This window comes from Aspergillus pseudotamarii (genome assembly GCF_009193445.1).
Source record: "Aspergillus pseudotamarii strain CBS 117625 unplaced genomic scaffold BDV38scaffold_36, whole genome shotgun sequence".
NCBI classification, from domain to species: domain Eukaryota; kingdom Fungi; phylum Ascomycota; class Eurotiomycetes; order Eurotiales; family Aspergillaceae; genus Aspergillus; species Aspergillus pseudotamarii.
In genome coordinates, this window is record NW_022475050.1 from 40,287 (window position 1) to 57,095 (window position 16,809).

Genomic DNA, 16,809 nt, shown 5'->3' on the forward strand with positions numbered 1-16,809 from the left:
CTTCATTCCAGCAGATCTACTCCCAGACTTGGGCACCATGGCACTGCGATCGCTTCCATTTACCTCTTCCTCCCAGATTCTGCCGCGTATCTTCATGGCCTCCGAAGCTATGTCTTCCGTCGGAGGACGATGGTCTCGAATCTGGCAGACTTCCGGGCAGACGTCCCCCAATTTTTCTCGCACTCTTTTCAAAGCCGCCGCATTGTCATTGAATATACCGGGGCTCCTGTCCGATGTCTGGGACTCTGTACTCCGAGCCGTACCGAAAAAGAAAACATCCCACATGAAAAAACGTCATAGACAGATGGCTGGCAAGGCTTTGAAGGATGTCAAAAGCCTCAACACCTGCCCTGGGTGCGGTCAAATAAAGCGTGCGCATGTTTTATGCCCACACTGTGTTGAGAGTATGTGACTTTGCACCACCGTCTTGATCAGGTCCGAGTTTGGCAATTAATGACTTGACAGATATTAAAAAGCAATGGAAGCAAACCCAAACTGCTTGGGAATGAAGACTGAACAGTGTCAGTGAAGGCGAAGAAAGCGGTGGGTTAACTGTGCTCTTGAGGCTTGTACTTTTACTATACATGAAGTGTCGGATATATATATGCTGCATGGCATTCGGCGTCTGGTTCTGACAGGGAAATTTACGTGTTTGTTTACAATATTATTTTGCAAAAAAAATAAAAAAAAAACACCACCTTCAATTGAATGGCCATATCTCGTACTTTCTGCTGAATTATTACCAATTCCTGCAAATTGCGTAGTGTGTAAGTTCCTAAGAATGCCACTTTTGGCTCGTATGAAGGCGGGCCTTGATGATCTCACCCGACGGTGAATTTGTCCCACTATTGTCGCGAATTACATCGACTTTGTTCATCCCCGCGGAGCGTCGGTGCCTGCGAACTAGATTGTCCCCATACATGATTAAGACATTTTACAATGGTAAGCCTTTGGGAATAGATTATATTACTGACCGCCTATTCTGACATTCAATCATAGTCGAAACAGTATCTATCCTGCGGTTCCGCAGATAATGGTATGTATATGGAGCTCCTCCATATTCTTACGCTTCCGCCAGCTGAACTTGTTTCCCCTAACTCTTCTCCCACTCCCCCTTTTCTCCTATTCCTTATCTGATTAATGTTGTGCTAATAGTGTATAGCACACCCTACTGATATCTTCTCATTGGCTATAACCAACAAGCAGATTATATCGGCTTCTGGTGTCTCTGCTCTCAAGATTCACTCGACCGCTGACCCTGATTTCCCATTAGTACAATCAATCGATGAAGCCCATAAACTTGGGTGTCATCATGTTGTAACTGGTGGCAACGGATCGAGATCAGTAAGTGTTGGTTTCGGTGGTGAGATCAGGGTTTGGTCCTGTCATGATGGGACCTGGTCCGAGAATAAGACAGCCTCAGGTAATCGAATGTGCTTTAATCCTCGAGTGACTTCTTATATTAACATCTGAACAGCTGGTAGCGCAGGATCCACCGATATTTGGGCTATTGCCTTATCAGACGATGGCCAGTATCTTGCCGGTGTAAGCCAAGATGGGCACATTCGAGTGTGGGATTTGGATGCCAATGGCGAACAAATACGTTATTATGAGACCAAAGGTAGCTTTGGTACTTGCATAGACTTGGTAACCTGTCTACCCAGTTTTTCATCTCTTTCGGTCGCACTGACAGTCTCATATAGTCGACAGATGGCCGCTTTATAGCTAGTGGGCATGAGAATGGCAGCGTCTATATTTTCAGCACGGAAACAGGTCGTATGCCGTTCAGCTTGTCAGGTACATGCCTCACATACATCCTTATAATCCCGCATATTTAATTGACAGGCTTATCTGATATCTTGTAGGCCTAGTGAAGCCCGTGCGAGCTGTTGCATTCTCCCCCGGGGGAAAGTTTCTTGCTGCTGGTGGAGACTCCAACGTGATCGTGTTATATGACACTTCATCTGGCGAGCAGGTGGCTAATCTCTCAGGGCATTCAGCATGGGTCTTGTCGCTTTCTTGGAGCCACACGGGAGAATATCTTTTAAGCGGGTATGCCTTTCCTTTAACACCTGAACTGCTCAACAAATTTGCGCTAATGATATAGAAGATCATTCGATGGAAAAGTGAAGGTCTGGTCGATTGATACTAGAACATGTGTTGCAACGCATTCCGAAACGGACAGAGCCGTTTGGAACGTCAAATGGCTACCGAAGATTGGGAAGTCAGAAGGGTTTGCCACGGCCGGGGCAAGCCGCAGCATATCATTCTACAGGGAAGCTACAGGCGGTTGATTTGTTGACACGTGCAATCCATGAGACTTAGGCATCCTTCTGCAGATGTCTCAATAACAGATCGAGTAAATTTCGTGGGGACTGTTGACTGCTTAGAGAACTCTATACTTTTTACCTATCTTAGCAACGCATTTGTCTCGGCTACACCTGGCCATAATTCATGACCATCAACATAAGAAGCTATGCTGTCTTCAACATAGTCAAATTCCACCACCGCACCAATCAGTGGGCCTTTTCTATTTCATTGTTTCGACAAGCAGACGGCGCATCCTTTTTAAAAAAGCACCAAAGTCGCGATCCTCGTTTAAAATATCTAACTCCCTATTAAGTGCATCTCTGTCCACTTTGGGGCGTGTATGAAACACTTCGTAATCGCGACTAGACGTGCCGAGTTCAAACCAGGCTTCAGCTTCCCAATCCTTCTCGAGTAGGTGGGTAAAGATGAACTTCAGGCGATCCTCCCGCCCGGCCCCCTCAATCCGAAGACAAAGATAATCCTGCCAGAATTCTAGCTCTGGTATGTTTAGGCGGGCCTGTGCATCGAGATGCCGGGCATGAGCCTTCTGGGCTTCCACTTTCTGGGTTATAGCCTTCCTTGTCTCGTTGATTTGTTGATTCAGACGATCTCGTTTAGCGAGACGAGAATCGCGCTCCATCGTTACAGATGAAATTGTGCCATGCATCTCGGCGGCTTCGGCGGCTTCCTTCTGAATAGTTTGGTCGTGAGTTTGCGACTTGAGATTCAAGATTTCGATATCCCTCTGTTTCATTCGTTGGTCCTCTAAGCTTGAATTAGTCACAGTACCTTTGAGTGTCCACATATGCGCACCTTGGAGTTCTGCCAGCCCAATCTTGAACTGATTCCTCTCCTCCAATATTTGTTTTCTGCCTTTCTCAATGAAAGCATCGAACCGAGCAGTGAATTGGGCCATGCGATTGCGTAGATCCTCAAAACCGAAGTTTATACTAGGCAGTGAATCAGCCATAGAAGGTGCATCTGCTGATGTGAGAGGTGGACGCATGCCACTAGTCGATAATGAGGGTTCGAAAGAAGCCATGATGAGTGAGTACAACGTCTAATTCTGATGTCATTCACGTTTTAGTCATAAATAAGTAAGGGTATAGTTTAACTGAACAATGTGGTAATGCTCGTCTGAACTGTTTGTTGCGGTGCAACAGTCGCACTTAAGGTGACTTTGGCATATATGCATCACGTGACTTTAATGCGGGACACTTTGATACGTGCTTATGGCGGTAAGAGGTGGCAGCCATGTCAAAAAAAAAGCCATTAACTTGCGGTGCATGCATAAGTATATTTATATATGCTCGACCACCATTCCATATGTTCACTTTTCAATGGCCGGTATAGGCGCATATATATGACCACACCTGCGAAGCAGTTGCACGTGTCTTTTAAGCTAACCTGAACTGCGTCATTCAACGCCCTACTGGTCGGTTCTCGATATGCTTGCAAGGCTAGAGCTTTTACATATCGTCAGGAGCCAAGAGAACCCCCATGGATGAACATACGGCCAGTGCTCTACAATATGGGCACTTGGGTAAAGCGACATACCATCCGGAGACACAGATTTGGGAATTTTCCCGGACGTTGGCTTTACGTAGGTTTCTCTGGACAATACGAATCGTTTGCTGATTTCCCTCATACTGACTCTGACCCTGCTATAAGCACCTCGTATAATTTTCGCTGGGGCAACGAAGACCACTATCACATCGCCCCTTACAGCCCCACAATCATCACAAATCGAGAACAAGAGCCTCGTCCCAAAGGTTTACCCCGAGCTTGCAGCTTGCTGGCCACTCATTGACAATGAGACTCTCTCCCATACCGTCACAACGACAAGCGAGATATGCGACCCTTTAGTCTCATCCCTCTTAGACCTGGGGTATGCAGTGGACCTCGAGAACGATGAATCGGGGAGTCGAACTGTCCCGATCGCAGTAGTTGCGTCCGGCGAGTGTGGCAATGCCATTTCCTTATATAAACTGAACGAAGATTGGGTGGACTTGAAGCTAGGTACAACAGTCCCTATGCGTGTCCCCTCTATTGAGGGAACCGGAAGTGCCGAGTGGTGTGCACGAGGCGCGCCTGTTCGCCAGATATGTTTTGCGCGCACCGTGGAAGAGAAACCAACGTGGATGGCGGTCCGATTTCCTCATTCTACCTTGGTGTTCCGGCCACTCTATCATAGGCGGCCTATTCCTGCTCACATATGCCACAAGAGCAATCAGATGTTGCCAAGTAGCTCCCGTGATACCCGTCTAGATGCAAACCCATTGGTGGAAATATCCAATTCTCAAACTGGCGGCTCTGCACATGCAGCCGTGACTTTCAATCCTTGGTACCAGAAGCAAATCGGCATTGTTGATGAGCGGGGAAACTGGGGCATTTGGGAGATATCTGGTCGCCACAGACAGAATAAAGGTAATTGGACTGTTGAACGCGTCAAATCTGGCGCACTACCATGGCTGGATCTTGGTGACAGCCACGATATAGACGGTTATCCTCGACATGATGGATGGGCGGCCATAGAGTGGGTTGGAGATGTCAATAGCTTCATTGTCTCTGACAGGCGTTGTCCCATGCTATATCGGATGGAAGACGATCAGGCATGCCCCTACCCTATAGAGCTTGGGCTGAAGAAAAATTCGGAGTGGATTTTGGATGTTAAGCGGAGCTCCTGCAACGCATCCAGTATTTTCATCTTAACGACATCGCAGGTCTTCTGGCTAGATGTCAACACTGACTTCGTTGTAGCCGCTAAAGATGGGAAAAAGCCTTCCCTTTTTCCTCGTTTGTCCTGGCGTCACTTTCGAGATCCGGAAGACACTACTTTGCGATTGGCGCATCTGTCCATATATGAGGACCTCTATCTTGTGCTGTACTCAAGACTAAGCCACGTTGCACTGGCTTTCCATTGTCCCACAGTATTCACCAGCCATGAAGACATAGAACCTATGCCCGATCCCTTTGTTTTAGATATCCCGTTGGGGTCTGAATATAACGTCGAGTCTCAACCTAGCCTGGCACAGTTTTCATCACTCATTTTCAGAAATATCATGCATCTACCATCGACGGCGGGGAGAAGAGATTGTGATCCGGGCGTGAAGCTTATAAAGCTTTTCGTGTTAGACTCACACCTATCTGTTCATGAATCAATATATGTTGGGCCTTCCGATAACGGTGCTTCAGGTAGGCAAGACGTGGAAAATGATATCATCCGGTTGAAACGACGCTACGCAACGACACGCCAAGCGCAATTGCATTCATCACAGTCTTACGGGGATTTCATAGTTGATGACTGCGACGAGTCCGTAGGAGGCCCTGGAACGCCTACTCTCCCAGATACTGGGATTTCTAATATCACACCACTTGCAATTTCCCAATGGGCTATCGACTTCTCGCAGGTTTATGAGGTTGCAATTGGGAGACTCGTAGTTTCACCGGGAGGTGATCCCGGTCAGAGGCATGAGAAGGGCTTCCAGGAGTCTCTCAAAGAGTTGAAAAAAAAGATACCTGCATCTCCAGCGAGCCAAGCGGCTAGTCAGACTCTGTATGGTTCATGAAGAAATATATCGTTTAAACGCCATGATACTGACTACCCCAGGCTTGAAATTCTTGGTCGCAGCTCGTCATTAGATGATGTTGACCAGAATGCACAGGATGTCGAGGACTTGCTATCTGCGCTCTTAACAGAAAATACATGCACCCACAGACATCAACAGCTTGTAGTGCAACTGCCTGGCCCTCTAGATTTGCGATCTACCAAGCCTGTTCAATCGACAGAGTCTTCTAGATCTGGCTTGATAGAGATATATGACCAATCAGTCAATGATTGGCTTACCCTATCCCATAATATACCCATTCGCGCACGAATCACGAAGGAAAAAATCATCCGAAATGTTGCAGCTGATTTTGCCTTGGCACGGGTTGCAGCGCATAGGATAGATTATGAATCGAATGGAACTAATTCCCAATCATCAAACCAAAGAGAAGGCGCGCTATCATCCAGTTCAGGATTTACTTCGGAATTCAGGAGCGGGAAACAGGCACTCTTCCCGTCTGCCATACCAGAAGGTGACTGGGGTAGCTTCGCAACCGAAGACCGTGGAACATCTAATAAAAATCCGGGATTCCTTAACTCAACCCTAGCTGCTTTTACCGATTTCGATGGTGAACGAAAACGGTTTGTGTCTCCAAAGGTGGCAAATATATTACAACACTGGCGACCGGGGACAGACCCAGCTACATATGACTGGCAAAGAACCGTACAAGCACTGGAACTGGAGGAATCGCAATGGGACACTAAGGATATGACCCCGAAGCGCAGGTTGAAGAAAAAGAAAGTAGACTCTTTCGCCCCTCGTCCAGCGACATCAGCAGCGCCTACTGTCCGAGAATGGGGCAGTCAGCCTGAGATCAATGAACAGCCCATGGTGCGACTTCAGAGCAGTCAGGTCATGGGAGATGGCCTTCCTATGACCCAAGTCGAGCGAGGGGCGTTTGGTGGTCGAGAAGCTGGGAGGAAAAGTACTGTGAAGGCAAAAAAGAAGAAGCGAGCGGCTGGCTTTTAGTCGCCTAGGTTTGGTCTTTTTCTGCTCGGGGAAGGCTAAAAGAGGGGAAGGGGAGGAAGAGAGTGAAAGAAGAAGCGAAGGAGGTAAAAGGGAGGTGTAGTCATTTGTCTTCCTTGAAAATTAATAGCGAAATGAGAAGGATATGAATAAGAGATATTATATCTTTTAGCCCAAAATAGATTAAGTTCATTGTTTCACATAGAGGGTATGGGTGCTTACTGCATTTTTCCCTTTCAGATAGTTGAAGATATATATGTAGCCTTTGTGCCTGGCCTGGCAGAGAGAGTCACATCATTTACATCTTACCGACAACACCCATGAATACGTTTAATATTGGCTTGCCCTCATTCCGCTCTGACTAACTAATCTTGTTCCCCACCAAATTCCCTCGCCTAACGCTACCTCAGAAGAGACACTTTCTCTCCATCCTCCTTTAAACAGAACGGACCGATCATTCAACCATGTCTGAACATCAGTACAAATTTAACATCACCATGAGCTGTGGCGGTTGCTCTGGGGCCGTAGAACGAGTACTGAAGAAGTTGGAAGGTTGGTGTTGTTTCTCTCTTCCCCTCCTCCCCACATTCCCTGAACCTCGACTAGAACCCCTCCGTCCCAAAATCATGTATAGATAGAGCAAAAGGAGAAAGCAAAGAAGAAGAGGACAAAAAAAAATCACTCCCTGGCATACTAGTGATACGTAAATAATTGACCACGACAACAACTATCTAGCAATCTACGGAAACAGATAACTCGCAGCTCACTAACTCTTTTGTTGTCAGGTGTCAAATCTTTCAATGTCAGTCTGGATTCTCAAACTGCCACCGTCGTGACGGAACCGTCCGTGCCATATGAGAGAGTGCTGGATACTATCAAGAAAACTGGGAAGACAGTCAATACTGGCGAAGCAGATGGGCAAACCATGGCTGTGTGAATGGAACGTTTTGCCGACAGGTGGCCACACTTTCAAAGAACTCGGGTCGATGAATTGATGGATAGCAAGCCGGCATCTGTTGCGATGGAGGCAGTAATTCTTTGATCTGGCCTCTCTTGAGATGGTCATGACAGAGCTGCGCTTAAAACCTCTGTTTCTCACAATTAAAACTATTTCCCCTTTACTCTTCTCCCAGGAGGCGATTGCAAATGGTTTACCTTAGGCGGCCCTAAGGGTGCCGAACAGTTCTGAATACTCAAGTGCAGGCTTGTTTTTTATCATGGCCGTAGTAGATTATCACGACGTCAATTGGCACACATTTGGGTATTATGCTTATGATATCATATGTATGTACAGTATCCATGCAGGAATATACACTAGAAACTAGATCTGCTGGATTCCATGTAACAGAGCGCTCATAAACAGACCAGCTCATCAACCTAATCCACAATAACAACTGTTCTACCTTCGGGCACTGAGTGACACGGTTGAGATTGATCGCCTCTTCTCACACAGGTAGGGCGGCCTAGTTCTGGTGTGTATCGTGTGTGTGGTTGTTGTTCAAAGATTTGCCTGCAAGAAAAGTTAGTCAACGTGCCCGCGGCATCGAAAGAATGGTGGACGAGTTGGGAAAAGAAGGACACGTGTAGAGATTACTGCGTAAATAGACTACTGTATTCAAAACCATACCGTGGAAAATTATGCGAATCTTGGAATGGCCGCTCTGTGTATCCAGACTCAACCAAGCCAGCATCATGGTATCTTATGCCCGAGTTAACCATCGTAGCATAACATTGGGCTGCAGCTGTCACAGGTGAATGCAGTGAATCTCGAACAGGAGGCTGCTTTGAGCTGACATTACCCGGCATAGTAGTGTTGTAGGAAGGACGATGTGGGAGTTGAACATAGGCCTGCTGAGTAAGGGGCTCCCGGGCATGGTCTCGATAAAGGCGATGTTGTGCCGGATACTCTATTGGAATTGGGGCTTGCGAATCAATAGTACGAACGAAATCGTCAGCATAGTGCCTCCGCCATTGGGTATTTCCAAGCGCCATAAGAGCGTGATCATTGAAGTGGCCCCTAGTAGCCTTATGAGACTCTGATACATTAAATGGTCTCGTGCTCTCATTGGTGTAATGGTCTTTGTGGAAATTTGTCTGTTCGCTAAAGTTAGAAGACCGACCAGGAACAGCTCTATCAGAGCAGTGCGTCGTCGGAAAGGCAATTCTGGCTTCTGGCAAAGGGCGGAGCTGTCCCTGCGACCTCCACTGTGTGCGAGTTTCATGTGATTGGTTACGGGGCAGCGATTGGTGTCCTGCAGGTTCATAGTCTTCCTGGAGCAGGGTCCCTGGTTTAAGATCAAGATGGGTAGCAGATAAACTGGACACCTGGACTTTGCCTAATTGGGACTCTGATTGAGGAATAGGATCAAACGGTGCTAGATATCTTTTACGAATATGGATATCACCCTGAACAGGCGATTTTCCCGGTGGATATCCCAAGGCCATATACCGTTCTCCTGTGAAAGCATCCGCTGGGTTGCTGGTACGAGCGATCTGAGGAAGGCCCCTATCAACATTGACAGGTTCGTAGCAACCCACACGCCTTCTCTTAGGTAGTTGGTCTTGCGCCTTATCTTCAAGGAATGGACGTTGGATATCCTTGTATGGGAGACGACGCGGTGTTAATGAGCGAATAGAGCACTCCCCTGACATCCTTCCGGCAATGTGATCTAATGGGCTATTACCCAGTGTATTGTTTTCCGGTGATATAGGAGGTTCAATAGAAGGTAAGACACAGTCTTGTGGGTTGACGTTTGGTCTGCCTTGAATAGGGCCAGATCCACGTTGGTTCCCATTGTTCCCAAGGACCTTCTTAGGGCCACTAACGAAGACAGGGGCATTTGGTGGGTCACCTTGATGGAGTAGATGCTTGGTCCCAAAAGACTCTGGAGCCTGCACCACTTTGAGAACAGCCTCTCTTTGACGAGGTGATCGGGATATAGGATATACCTCATATGGCTTCTCTAAAATTAGCAAGACGTCGTTTTAATACTTAACCGGCAAAAATAGTCATGTTAGGTGAAAGACTAGTGCACCTTGAGAACTTACACGGCGTTCTACCACAGGGTCGATAGCTAATATGTGCGGCCCAGTAATCGTGTTCCCGTACGGTGCGGCGGAAATCTGCCGATGAAGAACGCCTTGGACTAGAGCAGGGTCCCTATTAACCCCGAAGTTATCCTGCCAGGGCCGCTGTGGAGCATATATAGGTCTTCCCTGATTAGGAGAACTGGCATAAAGCTTACGTTGGTCAGTCCCGTTGGATGCATTCCTATATCGGTGGATGGCGCGGTCCCAGGCTTGGTATCTGCTGAAGCCGCGGCGGTCAATTTTGGGCTTTTTAGGAGCTATTGGAATAAAATGAAAACCCGGCGGGGCTTCTTCATCCGAGGTTTCCAGATGATGTTCTCGATGGGTGGAGTTTGAGTAGTTGACTGGCTTCATTTGAAGGTCATCTGCACGTGGATGGCTCGAAACGATCTTCACACTGTAGTCCCGATCCACAGCCTGAGGCATGTCTCCTTCAGTATCACTATCTTCATCATCAGAAATAACAATGACTTCACGGAAGACATCCTCAAGGACTGTTTTTCCGTTTTCATCATCACCTCTCCACTCCACCAATTTGGCTAAGGTAGGTTCTTCAACAATACTTCTAGCCTCGTGGAATGATGTGGTTTTGAGAAGACGATCGTAATCAGTATACACATGCCGAATATGGGCCACGACTGCTAGTTGTGCTCGGCGAGCGAGGGGTAACTCAACTGCCGTGCCCACTTTGCGTTGACCCTTCCGTTGATTTAGTACAACTATCTCGCGCCTGCTTTTAGCTGGTGCAGAAATGCTTCACATACTTTTTGAAACGCAGTCTTGATGATTTGGTTCAGATCGTTGTCTGGTATATTAGGGAAAAGATCCTTCAACACATCCCGAGCCTCAGTGTTAATGGTTGTTTGAGAAGATTCTGAGTTAGTGCGTTTGCGATTTTGTGTATAGCCAATGTTTTGGAATGGCATTGCCTTGCCTGTTGGTGTGAGATAGAGACCTAAATCCATACATACAGTCGCAACAACAGCACTTGGAAAATGATACCCAATCCTGTGCACATGCTGAGAAAGATTGTGGGTGTGCATATGAGGAGTTGTCTGCCAGGTAAGATCAAGAATTAGAGAAGAGAAGTAGGCTAAGTAAAAACGGAGCGGCGGCGAAGGGAAGAGGGAGGAGTGGGAAGAGAAACGTCTGTTGGCCTACCGTGACAGCAAAAACGTTGAGACCATCTTTCCGGCATATTTCCTTGCATGCAGAGGTGAGCTGGGGATTGCCAGCGGGAATGAAGGTATAACCCGGAGGGGCGTTCGCTTCAAACGATATCTGCCACGACTGTCAAGATCCTCCCGAGAAAGCCAACGACACAATGACATACAACACTCCGAAGCTTTTTCTTCTCTTGTGTAACGGATTCCATGACCACCTGATGCTTCCGAGCGGCCCTTTGAGCGGCCCTACTTGAAGCGCGCCTGGCAAGAGCCGAAGCGGGCCGTCGAAATACTCGCGCCATGCGGTGGGTGTTTGGTTTTCAAATCACTACAGAAGACAAGCATTCATTATAACAGTGCCTCCTTAAGCACGCAATGCACGAACAACAGCTGAGCTCGGCGAGCTGGCCATGTAGCTCGGGAGAAGAAATAATAATCAGTAGCGTGCCATAGCTTGGTAGGACCAGTTAGTGATTCATCTCTACACAAAGAACACGTGCAGCTCTAGAGGAAAAGATGGAGCTAGATAGGATTATAACCGTCCAGTGCAGCCACTGCTTTGCAATCGTTGAAATGGAAGAAAAAGAAGGAAGGAACGTGGACAGTTTGATTGAAGCTATGCTTGCAGGGTAGCGCCGCGAACCAACATACAGACAGAAAGAGAGATGCGGAGGGTAGCAACCAGCCGATCATTTGCAGCCTAACGCGGGCGCGGGAGGCGCCTACCTGTTTCGGCTAGGCTAGTCCCAACTGAGCGCTGTTCCAATTCGACGAATGTCCCCTTGAGACTGGCCCATACTACTTACTAGTCATGAACATTGCGGTCGTCGTTCGAGCATTCTTTACACCTTTAAGCACCATGAGTAGTGCCGTTCATATGGACCAGCGAGCTGTCATTCAGGCCTACCGTCATCTTTACCGGCAAGGACTGCGGGTGATTAATTATTCTTCTCCGTCGCGCCATGTCCTTCTCCGAACTTTGCGATCCTCGTTTCGCTCGTCTCCTCGTCATGATTTCGATCCACACAGAATAGCCAACACTCTACGCTTCCTCCAGCGAGCTGCCGACGCTGCGGGCATGGAACATAAGATTGTGAAGAATTTGATGATGGTTAGGTACTGGGAGCAACCCCAAGTGAGAAAGGATTTGCGATTGTAGGTGACATGTGGAGAGAAATGAAAGTACTGCGAGAGTGCTACCTCTAACTTGTGAAGATTGAAAGGGCTAGGGCTTGACCAAAGAGAGTCCACTCTACGCAGAGATGCCAATGAGCAATTTAATTTGACATTAATGCTTCTGAATGAGAGCTTAGGGACATGCCTCAGATAATAAGGGGTAATATTACTCTTCGTTTTAGACATCGGTTAAAGTTGTACTTCATTATATGATACTAGAAAGCTAGAGGAGTTGGGTCCAGCAGAGATGTAGTGCGTACGAAATACAGTCTGCGCCTTTCGACTTAACATATACATCAGTGATGACCCCTGTTGAATAACAGTATATGTGCGGTTGAGAAGTGTTACTCCTTAGGTATTTCCTTATTCTTTCCTCTTTTCTTTTCCGTTCATTTTTTTCTTTTTATTTATTTATTTTATTTTATTTTTCATTAGTTCCAACCTTGCGCACCCCTGAATACTACTACTACTACTACTACTACTACTACTATTATTATTATTATTATTATTATTATTATTATTATTATTCAGTGCTGTAATCTGTACTGTCGTGGACTAATTCCGTGACTAAACCTGAAAGACGTCATTACTATAAACTAGAGAGATAGCAGCACATAATGGCAAGGCTTTGTGTGTTTATGAAATACTCACAAGTACTTAGGACTACTATTAAGCCATAACCATTACAGAAACGGGTCATTTGAGACACCATCTGGGCAGTGAATAAAGCTAAGATTCACGGGGTTCCGCCATCAGAACAATCTGACAATCATGCAACAAATCAGCGGTCGATCCCGGCCTCTGATTGTCACATGCTTTGCCTTCCTTATTCCGGCACTTTCGCAGGATATTTATTCCTTCTGGTTGCAACATAACTTCGGCAACTCTGCTTTTCAAAAGACTAGTTAGTACCGCCTATGTTTTATTCTCAATCAAATGTTGCCTCCGGCCCTTCATGAGCGGGCTCATCACTTCCTTGCTGATCGAACCCGTCGTTCGGCAAGCCCGTCGTCTGTCACAGCAGACTGAAGAATCCGACTCGCCTGTTACTCAAGCTTCGAGCATCTATGATTGGTATTCTTCAGACAGAGGTGAAGACGACTGCGATAACATTGCGAGAGGTGTTATGTCATATTCAGAGCAAGAAATACATCCTAATATAGGGGCTTATGGTGAATATGTAGCCTCCGAAGCCAGCCCCTCGTCCGTTATGCTTTGGCCGACTGGTTTCAACGACCAGAACCACGAAACCGAACCCCTTTCTCTGTCGCATCGTGCTAGGCAGATAATTGACAATAACGTTTCTGAAGTCTCAGACAACCATGCAGTTATCATGCATGGGAGCGATTTGACGGAACCACGGCAGGCCACCTCAGTTGCTACCTCTACGCACGATGCCTCTCAACAAACAAGCTCAACCGGGGGGGGGACCCAGCGAGTATCGCAGAGTCATCTTAACCTGGTTGATACGGGTGGACACTCTTCGCTTCCAGAAGACGATGGAATGGGTGCCTTGAGGAAAAAGATCCATTCCATCCGGGATCTAAACTACAGTAGCATGGAGCAAGCACGTATGATCCACGACTTAATGACAGAAAACTATAATGCTTCTCGAAGTAATCTGGATAACCAGATGATAAGAATAACGCCGTCACTGCTCAGGCCCCGAAGCTCGGATCGATCTGTCATTCCAAATCACCGTTGGAGCAGTCAATCGTTTGACCAACAATCCCTAGCCCCAGCTACCCCAGCTTCGATCACACGTCAAGAAAATCAGTATTGTTTGACAGCTGAAGATTTGAAACCAACTTTTTCCCCTAGAGATGAATTAGAACTGCCCCCTGAAGATATTGATGATACGGATGCTGAAGAATTCGAGGAGGCTTGTCTAGGTTGTCGACATTATAAAAGGAATGTCAAACTACAATGTTACGCCTGCAAGAAATGGTATACTTGTCGATTTTGCCACGATGAGGCTGAAGACCATCACCTTGATCGGCCAAAAACAGAAAACATGCTATGCATGTTATGCGGGCATGCGCAACCTGCCACGCAATTTTGTAGGCAATGCGGCGAACAATCGTCGCAGTACTATTGCAACATCTGCAAGCTCTGGGACAATGACACTAGCAAAAGTATCTACCATTGCAATGACTGCGGAATCTGTCGAATCGGCCAAGGGTTAGGCAAAGATTTTTTTCACTGCAAGGTAGGCTACAATGACCAAACGAAAGGATAGTTGCGCTCATAGGCGATTACTGATAAACAATATTAGACGTGCTGCGTCTGTCTGCCTATCTCGATCGAGAATACGCATCGATGCATTGAGCGCTCGACGCAGTGTGATTGTCCTATCTGTGGGGACTACATGTTTACATCTCCTGAGACCGTCGTCTTTATGCGATGTGGACACAGCATACACCAAAAGTGTCTTTCCGAGTATTCAAAAAATTCATATCGCTGTCCGATATGCAGCAAAACTATAACGAATATGGAATCTACCTTTCGAAACCTGGACCGTACGATCCAAAGTCAACCTATGCCGGCTGAGTTCAATGACACAAAAGCTTTAATCTACTGTAACGATTGTGGTGCAAAGTCTGTTGTTATGTACCACTGGCTGGGGCTGAGATGTGATATGTAAGCTTATTCGGATGATCCCCAGTTTGACGCGGACTAACGAGTCAGGTGCGAATCATACAACACTGCTCAAATTCGATTATTGAGCGGAAATGTACTGGATTCAGTCGAGGATGGTTATGCGAGAGAAGGCTTCATAGCGTCTCGAACAAGGTCATCATCTCAAGGCACGGGCAATATTGCGCTCCCAGCATTGACAACATCGATACTTGACACCAATTCCGGCCAGGATATTCGCTCAAACGCACGACCCAATGCACCAATATCAGCTGAGTCAAGTGAGCGATTCTCCTACAGTATCAGTCGTGGCCGTGCTGTTTCCCCAGTGATCAGTAACTATTTTGGCATACCCCCCGATCGTGGCTCTGAGAGACCAAAGTCAACGTCATTCTTTAATGACCGAGCACCCAAGGAGAATGAAACCGAAAATAGCGGCGAAATTCGCTTTTGGGGTGCGAAGTTTAAGTACAGGTATGGATTTCTTAGTCGAGGGACTGAGTCGGCCGATGGAACCTCAGAAGCCAACGACGAAGAGGATGAAGACGAGGGCAACGGTGATGATGATGAGCGGTCATGGTGCAGCAACTCAGAGGAAGGCAATGAGGAGGAAGACGACGACGACGACGATGATGATGACGAGAAGATAGATATCTTTGGACACAGGTGAAGACGACGAAAATAGCCAATCTTCTCTCAAACGCCATTACTGCTATCTTTAGTAGATACCCAGCGCATTCCCTTTTAGTCATGGGTCAAATTGCATGACGGCAGAGTAGCATTCTACGCCTCTCTCTTTTCCCATTTTCTCTCCTACTCACTTTAGTGTCGATGAGCATGTCTAGCAGTTCTGTGGTGTTCGTAAAGCATTGGTGTCCTGGAACTTTGTCTGTACAATCAATTTTAGGTGCTTCAAAAACCCGCTTCATCGTCCGGGGTAACAGCGTTCGACTCGTATGAGCCAGCCATGGGACATTCTCGGATTTTACCAGAAATCTACACGGACGGGAGCTAGCGTGTCAGAGAGACAGTATAGATATAAATGGAATGATCATATAGGCGACTGGGGTTGAATAGGGGCGTCGCTGTGTCTATCACTGAAGCCATACAACTTCAGCACTAAAAAGTTTTGTATGTACATACATTTGTCGATGGGAACAATGTTCCTTGTTACATGTACATAGATGTAGAACTTGACTAGTAGTACCCCCTACAAATACTAACTACTATTGGTTCGTATCTGGAGCTGCTGCTGCATTCCCAGGCAACGGGCGCTAGACAATGGTTGAGTCGTCCATTCGCTATTGAAGTCGCTCGCATTCCATCCCATGGACCACTACTCCGTACAGTCGTACTAGTACTTAGTTAACGTAGCCAGCAAGCGAGCGGGCCACTATTATTCCCTACAAAAGAGTACTTTTAGAAACCAAGTACCTCAACAACCAAAGCTAGTACCCTAAATTCTAGTATCTATACTAATTCAATACTGTAGATATATATATTAAAAGAGAAAGCTCTATATCTAATATTATATCAGGTAATATAGATTACAATATATTTTTAGTAGTTTATCTATTAATTGTATTTAAAGTGCGAGAAGAATATACTAAAAATATACTAAGATATAGATTCTATTTAAATACCCTATATTTATATCAGATTGAATATTATATTGTTACTAACTCTAGCTGTTAAGATAAGTGAATTATAAAAGTACCATTTCATATGGAATACATTATACAACATGGCCCACTCGTCTACCACTGCAGTTACGTTAGTTAGTTGGTTAACGTATTCGGTAAGCACCCTGCGCATGCAAGTACCCTGCGCAGCTCTGTATTCCATACAAATCAATC

General features: G+C 46.4%; 9 protein-coding genes across 9 annotated transcripts; 5 read left to right on the forward strand and 4 right to left on the reverse strand.

The window, feature by feature from the left end:
* Nucleotides 1-37: 37 nt before the first annotated feature.
* On the forward strand, nt 38-2,294 carry BDV38DRAFT_272215 (SKI complex subunit WD repeat protein SKI8; the record flags this gene model as incomplete). The annotated part of the gene is made up of 6 exons (XM_032057447.1): nt 38-404; nt 1,163-1,423; nt 1,478-1,647; nt 1,704-1,797; nt 1,866-2,052; nt 2,111-2,294. The coding sequence occupies 6 exons, from the start codon at nt 38-40 to the stop codon at nt 2,292-2,294; spliced, it is 1,263 nt and encodes a 420-aa protein (XP_031912211.1).
* Nucleotides 2,295-2,530: 236 nt separating this feature from the next.
* Nucleotides 2,531-3,352, reverse strand: BDV38DRAFT_272216 (kinetochore Spc25 family protein; the record flags this gene model as incomplete). The annotated part of the gene is made up of 2 exons (XM_032057448.1): nt 2,531-3,075; nt 3,124-3,352. The coding sequence occupies 2 exons, from the start codon at nt 3,350-3,352 to the stop codon at nt 2,531-2,533; spliced, it is 774 nt and encodes a 257-aa protein (XP_031912212.1).
* A 458-nt stretch (nt 3,353-3,810) lies between these two features.
* BDV38DRAFT_284154 (uncharacterized protein) lies at nt 3,811-6,887 on the forward strand (the record flags this gene model as incomplete). The annotated part of the gene is made up of 3 exons (XM_032060205.1): nt 3,811-3,913; nt 3,982-5,866; nt 5,921-6,887. The coding sequence occupies 3 exons, from the start codon at nt 3,811-3,813 to the stop codon at nt 6,885-6,887; spliced, it is 2,955 nt and encodes a 984-aa protein (XP_031912213.1).
* A 461-nt stretch (nt 6,888-7,348) lies between these two features.
* BDV38DRAFT_284155 (copper metallochaperone ATX1) lies at nt 7,349-7,821 on the forward strand (the record flags this gene model as incomplete). The annotated part of the gene is made up of 2 exons (XM_032060206.1): nt 7,349-7,436; nt 7,670-7,821. The coding sequence occupies 2 exons, from the start codon at nt 7,349-7,351 to the stop codon at nt 7,819-7,821; spliced, it is 240 nt and encodes a 79-aa protein (XP_031912214.1).
* A 653-nt stretch (nt 7,822-8,474) lies between these two features.
* BDV38DRAFT_272218 (DUF2293 domain-containing protein) lies at nt 8,475-11,172 on the reverse strand (the record flags this gene model as incomplete). Its single annotated transcript, XM_032057449.1, has 5 exons — nt 8,475-8,962; nt 9,119-9,842; nt 9,933-10,673; nt 10,739-10,848; nt 11,136-11,172. 5 exons carry the CDS (start codon nt 11,170-11,172, stop codon nt 8,475-8,477), a joined length of 2,100 nt encoding a protein of 699 aa, XP_031912215.1.
* On the reverse strand, nt 11,008-11,864 carry BDV38DRAFT_250078 (uncharacterized protein). Its single transcript, XM_032054920.1, has one exon. The coding sequence runs from the start codon at nt 11,440-11,442 to the stop codon at nt 11,245-11,247; it is 198 nt and encodes a 65-aa protein (XP_031912216.1). The 5' UTR covers nt 11,443-11,864; the 3' UTR covers nt 11,008-11,244.
* Nucleotides 11,553-11,864, reverse strand: BDV38DRAFT_115407 (uncharacterized protein). The gene has a single exon (XM_032051030.1). The coding sequence runs from the start codon at nt 11,831-11,833 to the stop codon at nt 11,663-11,665; it is 171 nt and encodes a 56-aa protein (XP_031912217.1). The 5' UTR covers nt 11,834-11,864; the 3' UTR covers nt 11,553-11,662.
* Nucleotides 11,865-11,952: 88 nt separating this feature from the next.
* On the forward strand, nt 11,953-12,690 carry BDV38DRAFT_250080 (uncharacterized protein). The gene is made up of 2 exons (XM_032054921.1): nt 11,953-12,295; nt 12,356-12,690. The coding sequence occupies exons 1-2, from the start codon at nt 12,000-12,002 to the stop codon at nt 12,468-12,470; spliced, it is 411 nt and encodes a 136-aa protein (XP_031912218.1). The 5' UTR covers nt 11,953-11,999; the 3' UTR covers nt 12,471-12,690.
* Nucleotides 12,691-13,271: 581 nt separating this feature from the next.
* On the forward strand, nt 13,272-16,344 carry BDV38DRAFT_294024 (RING finger and CHY zinc finger domain-containing protein; the record flags this gene model as incomplete). The annotated part of the gene is made up of 3 exons (XM_032062406.1): nt 13,272-14,525; nt 14,592-14,914; nt 15,005-16,344. 3 exons carry the CDS (start codon nt 13,272-13,274, stop codon nt 15,621-15,623), a joined length of 2,196 nt encoding a protein of 731 aa, XP_031912219.1. The 3' UTR covers nt 15,624-16,344.
* Nucleotides 16,345-16,809: the final 465 nt, after the last annotated feature.